Source organism: Cricetulus griseus, chromosome 4 (assembly GCF_003668045.3).
Source record: "Cricetulus griseus strain 17A/GY chromosome 4, alternate assembly CriGri-PICRH-1.0, whole genome shotgun sequence".
In the NCBI taxonomy this organism is placed as follows: domain Eukaryota; kingdom Metazoa; phylum Chordata; class Mammalia; order Rodentia; family Cricetidae; genus Cricetulus; species Cricetulus griseus.
Window position 1 is genome coordinate 135,016,742 of NC_048597.1, and position 20,421 is coordinate 135,037,162.

Genomic DNA, 20,421 nt, shown 5'->3' on the forward strand with positions numbered 1-20,421 from the left:
GGGAGAAGGAATGGGGGTGGGGGAGGGAGAGGGAGAGGGAAAGTACATGTGAAAATATTAATAATTTAATAAAAAAATGCAAAAACAAAAAAACAAACAAACAAAAATATGGAGTGTGGTGGCACCCAGGAAGCAGAGGCAGGTGGAGCTCTGTGAGTTTGAGGCCTGCTGGTCTATATAGTGAGCCCCTATCTAAGAAAACAAATGAGGGAGTGTGTATTGTTTGTTACAGCGCTTGCCTGGCTTGCACAAGGCCCTGGGTTTCATTCCCAGGGCAGGGAACAAGCAACAGTGTTTCTCAGTCAACAAGTGTAGCTGCTGTTGGACAGAAGCCCCATTTGCAGAGGCAAGGCCAGCTTCCCGTGTGCCTCTCCATGTCTGAGAAATATTTATGGCATTTGGTGCTCAGTGGAGGAGGGAACTTGGTTTGCAGTCCTTTGGTTTTGTCACTCATTCTCCATGTGACATTTAATGTGTTACTTCTCTTTTCTGGACCCTGGGAACAGAGACAATGGGTGAAGGTAACTGCTGATTCAGAGTTCTGACTGCTAGGAGTCTCTGAGTCAGTGGGAAGAAACTGGTGGCGTTGAACTTCAATATGGTTGAGTTTAACACTGAGACCTGAGCTGTAATCACCTAGTTGGCAACCTGACTGTGTTGGTTTGTTCTTTTGTCAACTTGACACAAAGTAGGACCATCTGGGGAGAGGGTGCCTCAGTTGAGAAAATTCCTCCATCAGACTGACCCGTAGACAACCCTGGTGGGCATTTCTTGATTAACTACTGATGTGGGGAGCCCAGCCCACTGTGGGTGGTGCCACCTCTGGGCAGATGGCCCTGGGTGTATGAGAAAGCCATAGGGAGAAGGCCAGTATGCAGCACAGCTCCACGGCTCCTGCTTGAGTTCCTGTCCCGACTTCCTTCTGTGATCCGGTTGTATAAGGCAAATAAACCTGTCCTCCCCATACTGCTTTCTGTCAGAGTGGTTTTTCACCCCAGTAGAGAGCAAGCCAGGACAGACATGGTGCAGAGTCCCACCTAGGTCTCTGGAATGTCCTCTGTGGAACAGGATGAGTCTAGCCTTTGTCTCACGGGTTAGGGACAGAAGTGATTTCTTCTTTTAAAGACAGGGTCTCATCTAGTCTAGTCTGGTTGTAGACATGAGTCACTTCGCTTAGTTGACTTTTTTGTTTTACTGTGTGTGTGTGTGTGTGTGTGTGTGTGTGTGTGTGTGTGTGTGGCCTCCCTGGCTGTGGACTGTTTTTATTTAAACAGAGGGCCAGAATGTGTTCTTTCCTTCACACGAGGATTGCAGAGATTGAATTTGGGTGGTCAGGCTGGGCAGCACTCACTGCCCAACCCCCCAAAACAAAGTCAGGGAGGCCAGGCATGGGGTGCCATGCCTTTAATCCCCACACTCAGGAGGCAGAGGCGGGCAGATCTCTGAGTTTGAGGCCAGCCTGGTCTACAGAGTGAGTTCCAGGGCAGCCAGGGTTTTGAAGAGAGGCTGTCTCAAAAAAAAAAAAAAAATCCAAACACAAAAACCGTAACACAAAACCAAGGTGGCGGGGAGGGGGCTGGAGAGATGGCTCAGCAGTTAAGAGCACTGAGTGTTCTTCCAAAGGTCTCTGGTTCAATTCCTAGCACCCACATGGCAGCCAACAACTGTCTGTAACTCCAGGATCTGACACCTTCATACAGACAAAATACCAATGCAAATTAAATAAAAAATATTAAAAAAAAAAAAAAAAACCAAGGTCAGGGACTGGGGACAAGGTTCAGTCAGAAAAGTGCTTGTTCTGAAAACATAAAGGCATAGGTTTGCTCTCCCAGGCATGGCAGTGCCCACCTCATCACTGCAGAGGGAGGCAAAGATAGGAAGGTTGTGGAGCCGCCAGCCAGCCAGACTGTCCCCAATGAAAGTCCTGGCCTCAGAAAATAAGCTGAAGACTGGAGAGGTGGCTCAGTGGTGAGTGCAGGCTGCTTTTGCAGAAGGCCTAGGTTCAGTTCCCAGCACCACTGCATGAAACCAGCTCAAGGGCTCTGTTCTCCTTGGGCGCCTGCATGCATGTGGGCATATAAACTCATGCAAGTACACACACACACACAAAAAAAAACATATTAAAGTTTGTTTGAAGTAGAGAAGTTGAGGAAGACAACCAACACCAACCTCTGGCCATCACATGTGGTAGCTTGGACTCCCAACACACCTGGAACATGGTGGGGATGCTTTGGCTTTGGCAGGGATTGAAATTTTTGCAGACCTTGCAGCTAAGTTAATTATATGCCTTGAGATCATTCAAGAAATGTAGTCAAAATGCCACGCGTTGTGTCCTCAGCCAGTTTCATCAGTTTGAAACAACTTTCCCAGGTAAGGGGTTTTACAACCTAAACTGAGTACATAGCCCCCCCCCGCCTCCCCCCCCCCGAGACAGTGTTACTCTTTGTCTTTGGAGGCTGTCCTGGAACCCACAGAGATCCGCCTGCCCCTGCCTCCCAACGGCTGAGTACGTAGCTTTTAATGTTAAAGCATATTCTCTTCCACGAGTCTGGCGAGAATAGTGGTGTGTGTGTGTGTGTGTGTGTGTGTGTGTGTAGGGGGAGTGTGTGTGTGAGGGGGTGTGGGCAGTGTGTAGTATGTGTGAACATGAATGGTGTATGTGTGTATGTGTGGCATATGGTGTGTGTGTGTGTGTGTGTGTGTGTGTGTGTGTGTGTGTGTGTGTGTGTGTATGTGTATGTGGTATGGTAATCATTTTCTAAAAGCAGCCAATGAGTTGACAGAAACCTTAAACAATGCAAATATCCCATAAGTGCTGGAAGCAGCATGAGGACATGACTGATACATCAGCTGGGTTTTGAGTGCTATTCTGGGTCATTTGGCGTTAAGTAACTCTTTCCTTTGCAAACTCTGGAAGCTGTCTCTGTGAAGAATCCCTTCTTTCTTTCCCATGCGGTGTTTTCTGTGCTGTTCAATAAATGCAGAGCAAAGGCCCTTGTTTGGGACAGGCACACTAGACAGACAGGCACAGACAACAGGGTCAGATCAGAAACACACAACAGACAGACTACAGACAGTCAGATGGAAGACACAGAGATAAACAGAGAGAGAATACAGATTTGGGCTTACTTTTGGTCAAACTAATCAAGATTACTTTCTAAATTCCTTAATGTGACATTGATGCAAGGGTCTCACTCTAGCCCAGGCTAACCTGGAATTCTCTTTGTAGCCCAGGCTGGCCTCAAACTCACAATGCTATCTTCCTACCTTAGGTTCCCAAGTGTTGGAATTACAGGCATGAGCCTCCACATTAAAAGCTGCCGTCTGTCTGTCTGTCTGTCTATCTCAGCTCAGGGAACATTTTGTCAGTCTGAGGGAGATGGGTGGAAGTAAGAAAGAGCCACACTGTTTGTCTTAGAGTTCAAGAAGGCAGGCAGCTTCAGCAAAGAAGTTCTGCAAGCAGCTGTATAGGGTCAATGTCTTCAGGGAAACAGAGAAAGTCCAGTCAGGCTGAGCTAAAGAGATGAACAACTGCAAAAAACCCTTTTTGTTTGTTTTTGTTTTGTATTTTTTGTTTGGTTTTTTTGCGTAACAATACTGGCACTTGATTTGTAGACCAGGCTGACCTTGACCTCAAAGAGATCCACCTGCTACTGCCTCCCAAGTGCTGGGATTAAAGGCGTGAGCTACAACCGCAGGGCTAAAAACTGTTTTTATTTTATTTTATTTATTTATTTATTTTGGTTTTTCGAGACAGGGTTTCTCTGTATTGTTTTGGAGTCTGTCCCGGAACTAGCTCTGTAGACCAGGCTAGCCTCAAACTCACAGAGATCTGCCTGTCTCTACTTCTTGAGTGCTGGGATTAAAAAAACTACTGTTTTTAAACAAACAAACAAACAAACAAACCCCCAAATATTTTCTTCAGGGACAGGAGTTGTGTGCAAATGAAGCCAGAATACAATGTGTGAGAGTTACTTCCCCCTCTCTACCATGTGTGTTCCAGGGATGGAACTTGGGTCCTGATGATTGACTGCAAACACACTTACCACCCTGAGGCATCTCCCCAGCCCCAAGGTCCCTTTCTTAACTGTAACAGTAACTTCTGCCTTAGTTTCAAGTTCAACAGTATCAATATAAGGTAGCACATGGCTCTTCTACTATGCTTCTGTCTGTAGCAGAAACATCAATGGTTCATCCAGACAGCAGGTAGCCCAGCATCCCTGCTCTGCCACTCCTGGTGTGACAGTTGAAACTATCTAGAGAGTGGTTTGTGTGACTTGCCTCATGCTAATGGCTTAGGCAAATGTCTGTGGGCAAGTGTTACTCAATTCCCCAGAGAAGTGAGCTGGGCTTCCTGCAGCTGGCAGACCAGCTTTTGTGTTTATTCTCTTTCCTCTATCGTAGTCTATACCTCTTTTCTTTCTTCTTTTCTTTCTTTCTTTCTTTCTTTCTTTCTTTCTTTCTTTCTTTCTTTCTTTCCTCTTGAGACATGGTCTCATTATAGCTCTGAAAACTCACTCCACACCTCTGTCTCTTGAGTGCTAGCAATAAAGGTGTGTACCACCAGGCCAGGCTCTGTATTGATTCTAGGTGCCACCGGGAGAGTAGTTGACGGGCAGAGCTCTTGCCTGCATAGGTGAGGCTTTGGAATCCATTCCCAGTGCCATCAAATGAAGTTAAAATGACAGTGGTGCTCCCGGGAGCAAATCCAGTTTATCCAGAAACAAGTCTGAACACAGAGGATGTGAACACACAAGGGCAGCCACTGCAGAACTGTCTGCAGATTGCAAATGAGTTGCAAGCCACCAGGAGATCTTTGATAGGTGTGGGGTTAGAAGTTCAGGATTGGGTGCTGGTCTCCATACTCAAAGAAAGACCTCTAGAGCTCTCCCACCAGCTGCTGAGCAGATCTCCAGATATAAAAAGTGCAAACATTAACTTGTCAAAGGAACCTTTTTGAATGATGAAAATGTTGGGCTCTTTTGTGTGTGTTTGGTATTGGGGATTGAAATCAGGAACCCACAGATGCTAGGCAGGGGCCCTACCATTGAGCCACACCCACACCAGCCCCTCCCTGGGGTACTCTAGGCAGAGCTTCTACTGCTGATCCATACCTCCCTGCAATGTTACATGTGGTGGGTTTATGACTTTGCCAAAACTTATCAGAGGGGTTGGTGTATGACTTTGCCAAAACTTATCAGAGGGGTTGGTGTAGATCCGTTGGTAAAGTACTTTCATAAAGTCCTGGGTTCCATCTGATCCCCAGTATCTCATAAAATAGGTGTGGTTGGCACAGGCCTATGATCTGAACTCTTGGGAGACAGCAAAAACTTGAAGGGTGACAGGCTACAAATGCACCAAGAAACATAATGCAAATAAAGGTATTTAAAAAAAAACTTAGACCAGCTGGCTAGGGGTGTAGCTCAGGACAGGGTGGGTATTTAGTGTTCTCAAAGCCTTGGCTTGATTCCCAACACACACACACACACACACACACAGACACCTACCTTGTAAAACTGTACGTCTAATGAGTTTGGATTAAGTGTGTGACTTAACTTACACTTCAAAGATTAGTTTTAAAGAAAAGGAAGGTTAAAAAAAACAAGGTGTGGTTTAGTGGGTAAGAAAAAAAGAACATATTCTGCTTTGCTTTTGTTTTCATGAGAAAATATATGAAAGAAACTGGGTACAGTGACACACATCTAATCGAAGCTTGAGAGGCTGGGGCAGGAGTTGGAGGCCCAGTTGGGGCTTCACAGAAGATAGTGAGACCCTCTTTTTATGGAAGGTAGGGAGGAGGAAGGAAGGAGGGGAGGGAGGGAGGGAGGGAGGGAGGAGGGAGGGAGGAGGAGGGAGGGAGGGAAAGAGGGAGGGGAGGAGAATGAAATGAACAGGAAGGGAAACAGTTTCCTGTCAGGCTAGAGGGAAGGAAAGGGTGGACTTGGAGAAGAAGGGAACATAGTACACTTTTTAATATTCTATTAAGTTTCTACTTTAACATTTACTTTGCTTTAAAATTTATTTCTTATACATTTTTTTTGTGAGTGTGGAGGTCCAAGGATAATTTGCAGGAGTCAGTTCTTTCCTTCTACCTTGTGGGCCTTGGGGATTGAACTCAGGTTACTAGGCTGTGTGACAAGCAGTTTTACAAATTCTTGTTTATTTTATGCATAGGGATGTTTTATTTATATGTATTTGTGTGTATCACATGCATGCCTGGTGCCTGTGGAGGCCAGAAGAGTGTTGATTCTGTTATAAGCAGTTGTTAGCTGCCATGTGGTGCCAGGAATTGAACCTGGGTCCTCTGAAAGCAGCCAGTGCTCTTAAGTACTGAGCCACACCCCAGCTCAGCAGCAGGCACTTCACCTAGCTGAACCTTTTTTTTTTTTTTTTTTTTTCTCGGATGACAGAAAAAAAAAACAAAACAAAAACCCACACAACCACACACCCATCTGGTTTTATGTAGTTCTGCGGATGGGACCTAGGGCTTTGTGCATACTGAAGAAATGCTCCATATCCCCAGCCATATATTTTTCCAATTTTTTGCTGCATTTGAGGGTAGGGGCTTTCTATGTTGTCCTAAGTTGGCCTTAAACTCACAGATCCACCTGCCTGTACCTCCCAAGGGCTGGGATTAAAGGTGTGTGCCACCACTTCTGGCTCATATATCTGGTCTAAGACAGGGTCTCCTGTAGCCTGGGCTGACCTGAAATGTATTAAGGATCAGAGGATGGCCTTGAACTTCTGATCCTTGAGCCTCCTGTATGCTGGGATTATAAGTGTGCACCACCAAACCCTGCTGCACTTTTCTATAAACTTTAGATTTTTGAATGTGTAAGTATTCCCAGCTCCATATTGAAATGGTCAAAAGTAAATGCTGGAAGATAAACCAATGAAAAGCTGTGGTTAAGTAAAAGGACTTGGAGTAGAGCTGTGTTCACCTGGTGTTCCTTAGCTGTCAAGAAGGGGAGGTTGAGGACAGGAAGCAAAGGGAAGAGGAAAAACAGAGCAGTTTGGTCTTAGTGTGTTCCGAAGCCTGGATGGTATCCTCAACGCTAAGGGGAGCCGGAGCCTGGGGCTCTGTGGTAAATCACAGCATACCATACTCAGATCCTTCAGGTCTCCAAAGCCCCTAAAATGTGCAGCCTTAGGTGGTGGGACATCCTGTTGTGAGGGGCAGGTAGGACATTCAGGAGTTCGAGCCCATCCCCGGCTACTTATTGGGCTCAAGGTCAGCCTGGACTTTAGTTGGATCCTCTCTCAGAAAAGAGGTCAGGACTGGAGTGCGGGCTCAGTGTTTAAGAGCGCTTGCTGCTGTTGCAAAGGACCTGGGTTTCATTACTAACTGCTCTTAATCGCAATCCCAGGGGACCCAACACCCTCTTCTGGCCTTTGTAGACACCTCCAAGTACGTGACACACATACAGACAAGCAGGCACACACACACATACCCATAAATAAAAATAAATAAAATTTAACAATAATAAAAACAAAATAATAAGCCAGGCAGTGGTGGCCCACACCTTTAATCCCAGCACTTGGGAGGCAGAGGCAGGTGGATCTCTGAATCTGAGGCCAGCCTGGTCTCCAGAGTGAGTGCTAGGACAGCATGTGCTATACAGACAAACCCTACCTGGAAACAAACGAACAATTAAAAATTGGACTAGAGCTCAGTTGGGGAAGGGCTGGCCTAGTGTTCATGAAGCCCTGAGCTGGATCCCCAGCAAAGGAGGATCCAGAGGGCAGGCTCATTTCTGCTACATAGCAGGCCTAAGCCCAGCTTGAGCTATGGGAACTTACAGCAAACAGGAAAGTGAGGATAGTGGTTGGCTCAAGGTGGTGAGGGGTATTGGTTTGAAGGAGGGAGGAACTTGGGGACTTGCTGTGTCCTTCTTTCTGATGGAATAACTGATTGGTTGATTGATTGATACATTATCTCTTTTTTGAAACAGGGTTTCTCTGTATTATTCATTTATTTTTTTGAGACAGGGTCTTACCAAGTAGCACAGGCTGACCTGGAACTTGCTATGTAGAACAGGGTGACCCAGAACTCGCAGAGATAAGCCTGTCTCTGCCTCCTGACTGCTAGAACTAGCAAACCAGCCCTTCATTTTCAGCACGACCTTGTTATGCTAGAAGTTCTAGACACAAGTGGTCCTCCTGTTTGACTCTCCACCTGGGACCACAAGATCAACCTTCACATCTTGATGCTTACTTAAAATCACATCACAACCAGGAATGATGGAAGATGCCTATAATCACAGCACTGTGGGGACAGAGATAGGAGCAACTGGAGTTCAAGACCAACCTGTGCTACATGAGACCCAGCTTCAAAGAAACAAGGGCTAAGAATGTAGCTCAGTGGTTAGGGTCCTTCTATAGCATGCAGGAGGCCCTAGATTCCATAGTACCATAGTACCTAGATTTCTCAGTCCCAGAGCTGGGGGTAGGAGGGTTAATGTCCATGTATAAATTTAGTTGGTTATGCATGGAACTAAGAGATGGAAGGGAGGGCCAGAGAGATAGCTTAGCAGGTGAAGGCACTTTCCATCAAGCCTGGAGCTTGTGTTTGATCACTGGGAAGGAGAGAACAGACTTCCACAGTTGTCCTTTAGCCACGACATACACACTGATGCTACATTCACCGACACGAGGACACACGCACTGTAACCCCGATGACACGCCCATTTTGGAGACAAGTGCAGTCTTGACAACCATTCTTTTATTGAATAGCAGTGACAATAAAATGCTTGATTTAGAAGAAAGCCTCACTCCAAGAAAGCTGTACTCTAGAACCTCAGGGGTGAGCCTGGCTGTGGGGTGGGGTTAGTCAGTGTGCACATACTCCTTTCATGTATGTAAGCCTCTGTGGTTTCCCTTCCCACTCTGTCAGAGCAATAGGAACCAGAGAAGAAGCTGCCCATGGCTGAGGTCCTCACAGCGCCCACCCACCGTGCATGCAGAGGCTTCCTGCCTCAGAGCCATAGGGGTCTGAGTCGTCTAGGGAGGCTGGTCTTGAAGAGTGATTTTCCAGCAGCTTCCACATAGGTGATACTCATTTCTTTGGAGCTTATCTCCACATATGTGAAGCCACCCAGGGAGTCCTCGGATCCATAGTGAAAGCGCAGGTAGCCATTGGGGACCTTGCGTTGGTGTCGCACAGAGGGGTCCATGAAGTTGCCGGCCCCACTCAGCACGTAGCCCACTCCATTCTCATCCTGAAGATACTGAGGGCAGAGGGTGCAAGGTTCGTCAATCCAGCCCTGCCTAGGGGATGACCAGGGGCTTCACCTAGACCTACCGTAAGTGTGGGAATAGGTGTATCCCTGACCACAGCATATCAATCCTACTTCATAAGTACAACTTTGGCAGGTTTTGTTTTTCAGTGTTGAGGACGAAACCCATGGTTTCCTGCTTTGTAGACAAGCACTTTACCACTGGGCCTCAATCCAGCCCTCACTGGGTTATTTTAGGCAGGGGCTCTACCACTGAGTCATACCCCAGCCCCTCACTGGGGGATTCTAGGCAGGGGTTCTACCACTGAGCCACACCCCAGCCCCTCGCTGGGGGATTCTAGGCAGGGGTTCTACCATTGAGCCCTATCTCAGCCCCTCACTGGGGGATTCTAGGCAGGGGCTCTGCCACTGAGCAATAAGCCAAACTCCTCCCTGGGGGACTCTAGTCCAGCACTCTGCTTTTGAGCCATGCCCCCTTGACATCGTAATTTGAGGAAGGGTACTGATGTTCAGAAAGATACCAGAGGCCCTCTGAACAGCAGGAATCTGGCCATGTGGCACCTTGCAGTACAGTTAAGAACTCCTTGGCAGATTCCCCATCCTATTCATGGAGCCCTCACCTGCAAGTTGTGGTCATGTCCACAAAGGTAGGCAGTGACCCCGTATGTGGCCAACAGTGGCTGTAAGTGCTTGACCAGGCAGCGGGTGGGTCCGTGTTCAGCAATGGACCAGATGGGGTAGTGGCCAGCCACCAAAATGTAGTCTTCCTTGGCTGCTGCCAACTGCTTTTTGAGCCAGGACAGCTGACTTCGGGCCACTCCCATGTCTCGGGGCATTTTGGGCTGCTGACTGACGAAGTCATCAGAGTTGCCACACAGCATCACGGTGTCCAGCATGAAGATGGCCACAGTTGTGTTTGTCCGTGGAATTTTGAAGTGCAAACGATAGTAAGGGCTTGGGAAGTTCCTGTGGAGGGAACAGAAATTGTGGGTAAACATTTTAGGCAGGGACACACTAATATTAGTTCTGGCCAAAGAACTTCCTGTTTTTATTTTTTTTTTAAATCTTAAAAACATTTCTTTTTAGATTTTATTTTTTTATATTTTATATGCTTGATTGCTTGCCTGAATTTTATATGCTTGAATGTGTGTCTACGTGCTGCGTGTGCACGCGGTGACCGTGGAGGTCAGAAAAAAGATTCCTTGGGACGGGAGTTGCAGATGGCTGTGAACTGCCATATGGGTGCTGGGAAATGAACCCTGAGGCAAAGGACCTCTTTTTAAATTGTGTGTGTGTGTGTGTGTGTGCTCACATATATTCATGTTTGCACATAAGCATAGACGTCAGGGGCCAATTTTAGGTGTTGTCCCTCAAGAGCCATGCATCTTGAGTTTTTTGGTATATTTCTGTGAGTTTGTGGGGGGTGCAGACACCCCTGCATTTATGGAGGCCACAGGAGGGAGCTGAGTTCCTCCATCACCCTCCACCGAGTTCTTTTGAGGCAAGGTCTCTTGTTGACCCTGGAGCTCACTTTTTTCTGCCTAGCCTGGAAGCCAGCGAGCTCAATTGATCCTCCTGTCTCTCCTCTCACCCCACTTACAGCTGGAGTTGCATGCATGAAAGGGCTTGTGCTTGGCTTTTCATGTGGGTGCTGGGATCTGAAACCCCGTCCTTGTGTTGGAGCGGCAAGCTCTCTTAACTATTGGATCCATCTCTCCAGCTTCACTGTGTTTGTTTCCATTTTTCATTGTTAGGGTGTGTGTGTGTGTGTGTGTGTGTGTGTGTGTGTGTGTGGTGGGGGACAACTGTGGTAACCGTTTCTTTTTTTCACGATGGACTCCCAGGATTGAACTCAGGTCCTTGGGTTTACAAGGCAAGTGCTTTTTTGAGACAGGGCATCTCATTAAGCTGTGGGCTCACAGATTCAGCCTGGCTGTCGAGTCATCCAGCCCCAGAATTCCTTTGTGTTCATACACCCTTCCCCATGCAGACTAGGGCTACAGGCTCACGCCTCCACACTCAGTTTTTAACACAGATTCTGTGGATTGAACTTAGGTCCTTGTATTTGCTTAGCAAGCGCTTCCTTGACTGAGCATTCTCTTCAGCCCCCAAAGGCTCATTTGGTTAGTCACAGTGGCACATCTGTCATCTTAATATTTTGGAGGCTGAGGCAAGAGAATCTTAATTTTTGAGACAAGCCTAGACTAGATAGCAAGACCCCGTCTCAAAAAAAACGAACAGCTGAGTGTGGTGATGTGCATTTGAAATCTTTTCCCTGGGAGATGGAGACAGCAGGATTGGAAGTTCAGGATCATCCTTGGCTACATAGGAGATCCAAGGCCAGCAGGGCCTACAAAACACAGAGGTTCTGAGGGCAGTGCCATGGTTCAGTGAGGAAACCACCTGCCACATGATGACCTGAATTCCAGCCCTGGAAGCCACACAGTGGGGGAAGAGAACTGATTCCCACAAGTTGTCCTCTGGCCTGCACACATACGCTGTGACCCCTCAGTAAAGACAACACAATAAAAAACAAAACCAGACATTCTCCCAAAAGCTAAAGTGTCTTTTTTTTGCCCTGAGAGAGAGTCTCTTTGGGGAAGGGGGAAGGCTCACCAGCGCTTGGAGATCTTGGAGTAGGCAATTTGTGCTGAGACATTGCCAAGGTGGTCATGGTTCCCAGCCAGCACGTACCAGGGGATATTGCGGAGGGCACGGTCAGAGAACACATCCTCAAAGGTCTCCTGTGACAGACAAAATGGGTACCCCACCTCTGGGGTCAAGAGCCACTCTGCTATTCCCACCAAATCAAAGACCAAGGACAAAGGAGCCACTGGATGTCCCAGGTACTTACCTGTAGGAGTCCTGCTTCCCTCTGTCCTCCCCAGAGTAAGGTCCCAGGTTGGAGTGGCCTCCCCACTGTCACCTCTAACCCTGCTGTAGAGCATATACCTGGAACCTCTTGTCTTTGGCATCATGCACTCCAGTGAAGTAGAAGTTGTCTCCCAGGGACATGATGAAGTCAGCACCCATAATCTGCACGGTTCTGGCGATTTCTTTAGCATTGGCCACTTCCCGGGCTGTGTGGAATGGGGCATTGGGGACCCCTCCCCAGTCACCCACAGCCACAAATCTCAGGGTGGGAGTAGCGGCTGCACAATGAGCCAGGAGCGGGAGTGACATGATTTGCAGGCCCAGCAGTACCGTCCGTGCATCCATCTGTGAGTGAAGAGAGAGTCTGGAGTCCTGGCTAAGGATGGAGCACAAGCCCCTGAAAACTGCACTGTCCCTGTCCCTGTTCCAAGCCAAGGCAAGCCAGCTGAGCCAGGTGTGATGGTGCATACACATAAACTCAGGAAGCAGGGAGGTGGAGCAGAAGTTCAAGGTCAGTCTCAGGTACACAGGAAGTTTGGGAAGTGGAAACAGAAAAGTCTGAGGCCAGCTGTATCTGAGACCTGTCTCAATACACACACACACACACACACACACACACACACACACACACACACACACACACACACACACCCACACACACCCACACACACACACACACACCCCACACACACAGCAGAGCTAGCCATCCACAGCTGTCAGTTCCAAAGACATAGCAGCAGCAATTGTCCCTGGTCAAGGAGTCAAGGAGCTAGGGAAGAGTGGCCCCACAGACCTCTTCCACCACCTTCCTCTGGTACTTGGCACTCACCCTGGAGGAAGCACAGACTGCTCAGTGAGGCTGCAAGAGGCAATCCTGGAGCAGAACTGGCGATCACCGAGTCTTTATTCCCTGGGGGGAAGTGCACCTGTGGGAGAGATGATGCATTTTCTCCAGGGACTGTCCAGTAGCCCTCCCCTTGGGTCATGTGAGCACTGGACTTCCCCAGAAATGAACATGGGGGTAGGGGGTGGGCATCCAGGACAGGCTGGGCTGTGAGAAGTCTCTCAAAGCTAGCACAGCTTCGGGGTTGCACGCCAGGGTCTGACTGTATGTGTGCTGGGAGGGTATCCATAGGTCCCAGTGTCTAAGTGTCTGCACACTCTCATGAGGCTGCCCTGTGCCTGCCTGAACATGTTTCACTTCTGTGTTCTTATATGCTTGGCTGCCTGTCACTAGCTCACTTTTTTCTGTGTGCATCTGAGCCAGACTGAGTGGGTGCCTCGTCCGAGCAACCTGAGTGGCTTGTCTGTGACACATACTCCAATTCGTTTTCTTTTTGTTTGTTTGGAGTCAGAGTCTCAAGTACCCCAGGCCGACCTCAAACTCCCTATGTAGCCAAGGATGACCTTGAACTCCCGAGCCACTGCCTCTGCCTTCCAAGTGCTGGAATTTCAGGGCTGAATTCTTCTGTGGCACCCATGTGACAGACCCCTGTGCATGTCTGTGTTTTGTGCGGGAGTCTGTATCTCTAATGCGAGTTCTGTTGTTTGCAGTCATCTAAGTGTGGGGCTGTCTCCGCGTCCACCTCGACCCCATAAACAACAACAACAACACTGATTGCCTTTTCCAGGAAGTTCTGTCCACGATCCTCCCAACCCCCATTCCAGCCTGAGGAACTCCCAGAAGGGACACACCACGTGGCTGCAGCCTTTTGACCCCAGGACCCTCGGCAGCTATCTGCACACACACCGTTTGGCTTGGCCGAGAAGCCCAGCACCGTGGTAGGTGTGGCCAGCTTCTCACCTCCTCACCAGTCTCTTCAACTTCACACACGCCGCCCACACTCCTCAGACTTAGTTCCCTCAACACTCACCACCAATGCCTCGCGCCTCCGCTGGTGCGGCTCCCGGAATTCCTCGTTCGGTGCTTTGCATAAAGGCTCAGAGAGGGTCAGCGGCTCACCCTAGGTCACCCAGCGCTGGGCTTGCTGTGGACCCCCAACTCGCACCTCTCAGCTGAGACGAACAGGAAGGAAGTGGGTGACCTGAAAAGCAGAGACCCCTCCCCCGTGGGGCAGAGCTAAGGGCTTGACTTGGCCGGTCTCACCTCGCGGGTGGGTCCAGGGTCCAGGCCTAGCAGTGCGGACCCGGCGAGCTGCGGATCCGCGGGCGGGTGAAGAGGCGGCGCCGGCCAGCCTTTGCCCACAGCTCCCCGCCAACCCTGTGAGTCCAGGCTTGCGGAGGGCGGGTGCCTCGATTTCCCCGCCCCAGCCCTTTCTCAGCCACTACCTGGCGCCTTTGCCTCCAGGGCTCAGAGTCCCAGGAGGAGCGGCAGCCCCAGGACCCCTGGTGCCCCCAGCACCTGGTGGCCGTGCTGGGGAGTTTCAGCCCTGGATGGAGCTGGGCTGCCTAGTCAGGTGTGATGTCTCTAATTGGTCTCCAGGTCTTTGAAATGGGCGAGAAGAGCCCAGGGTGGCAGCAGAGCCGCTCTGGTACCCCCACCCCCCAGCATCGGGATGGTGGGCGGGTTTGACTCCTACAAGTGCCAGGTAACAGCCACCTGTAAAATGGGCCTTCACAATCCGCAGAGGAAGAATTTAGGCGGAGAGGGACCCAGAGTGGCGGACAGAGCCACACTCTTCTGCACACCGCAGGTCTCACCCCGTTCCTTCAAATAAGACAGTTTGCCTGTTTGTGGGGAGGCCGGCGATGTGGCTCAGTTGGTAGAGTGCTTGGCAACGCGAACAAAGCCCTGGGTGCCAAACCCAGGCCGGAATAAAACAGGGCACACCTATAATCCTAGGCCGTGGAGGACCTAGGATCAGGTCAAGATTAAATCAGCTCCAGAGCAAGTTCAAGACACGAGACTCAGTCTCATTCATAAATAAATACGTTCCAGGGGAGAGTCAAATTGTCCTTAAAATTCCAAAGAATAGGGGTGGGCCTGCGTGGTGGCTCACTTCCTTAATCCCAACACTTGAGTGGCAGAAGCAGGTGGATCTCTGGGAGTTCAAGGTTGGCCTAATCTATATAGTAAGCTCCAGGATAGCCAAGGCAACCCTGTCTCTATAAAGAAAACAAAAACCAACCCAAACAACAACACAGTCACACAGAAACAGGGAGGCTAGGAAAGGCCCTGCAGTGAAGCCTGGCAACCTGAATTTGGTCCCTGGAACCCGAATCACCCTGGAAGGAGAGAATCAACTGCACACGGTTGTCCTCTGAACTCCACAGGTTTGTTTTGTGTTTTGTTTGTTTGAGACAGGGTCTCACTATGTAGCTCTAGGTGTCCTGGAACTGGATATGGAGACCAGGCTGGCCTTGAACTCACTGAGATCTGCCTTCTTCTGCTTCCAGAGTGCTGGGATTAAAGGTGAGCACCTCTATGCCTAACTGACCTCCACAGTCTTTCCATAGCATTCGTGTGGGCCCATACATCTATCACGCACAAAACTGAAAACATTTTGAAGTAGGAGAAGGTAAACACACACACATGAAAGTTGATGATGGGGATGACTGTGATCAGAATACATTATACCCAATTAGGAAACGTCATAACGGAACCACTATTGTGTATAATTAATATGTATGCTAATAATATTTAATATATGCTATTTAAAAAAACTAAAAAAACCAAAACAAAAAAACCAACACGAGCATAAGCAAGCCCCTCCCACAGTGTGGAACCCCTCCCCAGCTTCAAGTGGGGAGTCATCTGGCAGGTAACTTGTTAAGGGGCCCAGTGACAGAATGGTCATTCTGATGTCCCAGTGATGTCATGTGGCTTTGAGCTTATTTCTGAGAACCCCGAGCGCCCACCCCCCCCAGGAATCCCAGGCTTCTACAGATGAGAAAAATCCCAGCCAGGTCCTGCTAGAGGGTTCAGTGTGTGAAAGTGCTTGTTGCCAGCCCCGAGGACCTGAATTCGATCCCTGGGATGAAATGGAGGGAGTATAGAACTGGCCTCTTAGTTGTGTATACATACACATGTACACACACTCTGTACACAAAACATTGATGTTAAATTAAGCAAATGGGCGTTGATCAAGCTGGGTGAGGTGGCCACACCTGTGATCTCAGCACTGGGAAGGCAGAAGCCGGAGGACATGAGCTCCAGGGCAAGCCTCAGCCACAGATCCAGAGCCCGCATCAAAAAACAAAAACAAAAACCTCAGCGTTTGAGGAGACCAAGGAGCTGTGAAGATAGTGCAGTGACTACTCCAGGCCACCAAAAGGAGAGGTGTGGAAAGCTGGTAAAAATCTGCAGATATTCTGGAGTTTTGTGAATAGTGAGTGACATAAAAGCTAAGGTATTTTGAGGCAGGTCCCATGGAGACTAGGCTGGCCTCAAACTCCCTGTGTAGCTGAGGATGACCTTGAACTCCTGGTCCTCCAGAGTGCTCCTCCAGAGCACTGGGTTACAGGTAGGTGTCACCACGCCTTTTTTAATTTTTTTTTTTAAGACAGGGTCACATTATAGCCTTGCTGTCCTGGACTTGCTAGGTAGACCAGGCTGGCTTCAAATTTACAGAGATCTGCCTGCCTCCACAATGCTGGAATCAAAGTTGTAAACCAATATGCTATGCTCTGATTATTTGGTTTTATACACTTTTTACTTGTATTTTTTGAGGTTACGATTTGTTACATTGCTAATCTAGGCTGTCCTGAAACACCTGGCTATCCTCCTACCTCAACCTCCCACTGTTGTACTGAAAGACTTAAAAATTAGCAAAGAAATATAGCCCAGATAAGGAAACTCTCCAAACTGAATGTAGGGCAGCCTAACCCAGAAACTAAGGCCACTACTATGACTTAGGGCCTGGAATTTACCAGCTTACAAGGCCATAAGATACCTGGGTACCAAGAATTCCCAGATGGCCACCCTCCCCGACGGGGCTCATGGAGGAAACAGATTGCCCCACTGGCCAATGTGTCAATAATTAATAATTAAGGGTCCCTATGAAACAAAGAGATAGCTACCATTTGCTTAAGCAAGATAAGCATATCCTGAGGTCTGCATGTTTTATAACTGGTGGGTCAGGAGGCCATCTGATTCCCAGCCCTCTCCTCAAGACAAAGGGCCTCCTAGGAACCCATGACTCTGGTCACGCCCCTCCCTAAGCTTGTGGTTTTTGCCTTTAAAAACGCCTTTTCCCCGGGGATGCTGCTCTCTAGCCTGCATGCTGAGAGAGCCCGTTTGTACAAACGTACACCTTTCATTAAAGCCTCTTGCTGTTTGCATCAAGTTTCCTCTTCCTCATGGTGATTGGGGTGGTCATGGTCCTGGGAAAAGATTCTGGAGGCCTGAGCTTCTGGGGGTTCTTACAGTACCATCATGCCCCTAGGCTCAGTGTCTATTCATGGTTTTCTATGTTTTAATTTGCCTTCAGAGAAAAATGGGGTACCATTTCATAATTGCCTTTTGTTTTTAACTTTAATGACCTGAGTTGGATTTAAATTTACTACATAGCTGAGGATGGCCTGAGCTCCTGATCCTCTCTCCCTACCTCCACCTCACAGGTGGGGGCTCTCTAATTTCCCCCTGCAACCTCAGCCTGAGAGGTCAGCCCCATGCTGGCGTTCCTCTCTAGCTGGTCCTGTACCTGCTTTCTCCCCTCTCCTGCCCTTTGTTTCCCCACTGTCCTCCAGTTTCCTGGCTTCTCTGACCCCTCACCTTTCCTAGGGAGCCTGTGGCCTCAGGGCCTTTGTTCTCCATGCTCCATGCTTGAAGGCTCTTCCTTCTTACAGTGTGGCTTCTGGGTTCCTGTATTCACACTCTCTGGATTTTTTTTTCCAGTGCGGGCTGTGGAACCCAGGGTCTTATGATCTATTCCTGAGCCACACCCGGCTAGACATGTCTACAGCACGCTATGGCTGCCTGACCAGTGTCACATGTATTTATTTTCTCTTTCCCATCTCCCACCCATGTGGGCTCTGTCATACAAGAACCTTTTCTGCCTCCTGCTTACCTAGGCTGACCCGAAACTTTGTGCAACAGGATAACCTTGACCTCCTGCCCTAGAGACACCTCCTGAGTGCTGGGACTGCAGGGATGTGCCGACACACTGCACACTTTCTCTGTCCTATTTCTGGCTGTGCCATTAACATCTATCAGGAGCTCACTTGTCTTTGGAACATGACAGAACGAAGAGAAACCTTTTGAACACTCCATTTCTCCATCCTCCATCAAGCCTGAGTATGCAGCTTACATGGCTCCCTTGATTCTGTCCTCACAAGTTAGACAGGGTTCTCTAGAGGAACAGAGCGTGTGTGTGTGTGTGTGTGTGTGTGTGTGTGTGTGTGTGTGTGTGTTTAAGGGGATTTCATGGCTGGAGAGATGACCAAGCACTGGCTGTTCTTCTGGAGACCTGTGTTCAATTTCCAGCACCTACATGGTAGCTCACAATTATCTGTACCTCCAGTCCCAGGGGATCTGATGTCCTCTTCTGACCTTCATAGGCATCAGGCATGCACATGGTATATGCAGGAGCGGCTCCCTACATACATACATACATGCAGCCAAACACTCATACACATAAAACAAATTAAAAAACAACAACAAAACCAGACTAGAGTGGCTTACGTGGTGGGGGCTTGGCACCACCACAGTCTCACACAGGGGAGGCTGAGAATCGGAAGCTGCTCAGTGCATGGGGATGGATGCCTCAGCCGTTCAGTCTTGTGCCAAATGCCTGGAAGATCCCTGGGAAGCTGCTGGCCTGTGTGGAAGAAGCCAAGTTCCAATGTCAGTGAAGGAACACAGAAGTGGCCATGACAGCAGCAGTAATAGAGGCACCCAAAAGCAAGGAGGGGAGGAGAGGCCCGAAGGCAGGCAGGCAGCCAGACAGCCAGACAGCCAGCTAGCCAGCCAGCAAGCCATTGTTTTCCAGATCTGGGCCACCTGCAGGAAGGCACCACTCATGACAGGTGAGAGAAGGGCTTCCACTCTGGTAACCTTCCTGAAAACACAGGTGCGTCTAGAGGGGTAATATCTTGATTCTGGCCCCATCAAGTTGAGTGTCAAGGATACCCATCACACTTTGATTGGAGTCTATTGCTTCCTGATAGCTTGACTGTATGCCAAGAAATGTTATTTGCTTCACTTATTTTTTATTTACTTATGTATGTATGCATTTATTTATTTATTTTTCAGTCAGGGCCTCAGGTACCCCAGGCTGACCACAAATTTACTGTGTAGATTGGCCTTGAACTCCTGATCTTCCTGCTTATATCTCCCAAGCGCTGGGATTACTGGTGTCTGTCACCTCCTGCTTCCCCGCCCCTCCCCTCAGTTCACAAAAGTGAATAGGCTCAGATGTTGATCCAATGGCCTTTTGGAAAACAGGGGCCCGCCCAGCTTGGCATAGAAGCAACAGGGTAGGGGCTGGAGAGATGGCTCCGAGGTTAAGAGCACTGGCGGCTCTTCCAGAGGTCTTGATGGTGGCTCCCAACCATCTATAGTGGAATCTGATGCCCTCTTCTGGTGTAAAGGTGTACATGCAGATAGAGCACTCACATATACATAAAATAAATAAAAAAGCAACAGGTTAGTATTCATTCTAATAAAGGCTTGAAGAAACTGTCTCCAAAGGTGTATTTTATTTATTCAGTTATTAACTTATTTATGGAGACAAACTCTGGCTTATAGGCCAAGCTGTCCTGGAACTCAGAATTCCCCTGCCTTTGCCGCAGCCCCAGCCTCTGCCCCAATTGCTGGGCTATTGGCGGGCTTTTAATTGTTATTGTTTGTTTTAATTTTTTCAGTACTGGAGATGGAACTCGGGGCCTTGAACCTACTAAGCAACCACTCTACCATCGAGCTGACCTCTTCCTCCCCCGCTTTCCTTACCTCATTTGCTCCTTCCTTAGCAAAGGGAAAGTGGGGATGCTGAGCAGGGGACCAGTCGCGGAGTTCCTGTAACTGACGCTTTGGTCTGTCCACTGCTGCCCCACGTGGCCAACGTCGGAACTGCAGTCACTTCAGATAATCCAGATTTGTTCTAATGAAAGAATAAGCGCTGGGTGCTTGGTGGGAGATGGCTGGGTGAGGCGCATCCTACAGTAGAATCAACCAAGTCCAGAGTGAGGATATAAGCTGTCATCCTGCCTCGGTGGAAGTAGAGGCAGGGGATATAGGAGATCAACTTATTCTTGCCTGGTTCAAGGCCAGCCTTAACATACTGTTTCAAAAAACAAAACAAAACAAAAGCAAACAAAAAAACAAAAACCCCCAAACCCCGAAGAGGCTAGGCATGGTGGTGCAATGCCTTTGATCCTTTGATTCCAGTGCTTGGGAGGCAGAGGCAGGAGT

At 48.7% G+C, this 20,421-nt stretch overlaps 1 protein-coding gene across 3 annotated transcripts; it reads right to left on the bottom strand.

Moving 5' to 3' along the window:
* Positions 1-8,700: 8,700 nt before the first annotated feature.
* Acp5 (acid phosphatase 5, tartrate resistant) lies at positions 8,701-20,094 on the bottom strand. 3 transcript variants are annotated; one of them, XM_027411611.2, is made up of 8 exons: positions 19,960-20,094; positions 18,694-18,829; positions 13,985-14,126; positions 12,940-13,036; positions 12,189-12,455; positions 11,853-11,980; positions 9,857-10,202; positions 8,701-9,227 (listed from the first exon to the last, which is right to left on the bottom strand). In XM_027411611.2, the coding sequence occupies exons 5-8, from the start codon at positions 12,453-12,455 to the stop codon at positions 8,976-8,978; spliced, it is 993 nt and encodes a 330-aa protein (XP_027267412.1). In that variant the 5' UTR covers positions 12,940-13,036; positions 13,985-14,126; positions 18,694-18,829; positions 19,960-20,094; the 3' UTR covers positions 8,701-8,975. The 3 variants fall into 3 exon arrangements, with proteins under 3 accessions (XP_027267412.1, XP_027267413.1, XP_027267414.1); XM_027411612.2 differs by having other exon boundaries at positions 13,985-14,155; XM_027411613.2 differs by lacking the exons at positions 18,694-18,829; positions 19,960-20,094 and adding an exon at positions 14,218-14,474.
* Between the last annotated feature and the right edge of the window lie 327 nt (positions 20,095-20,421).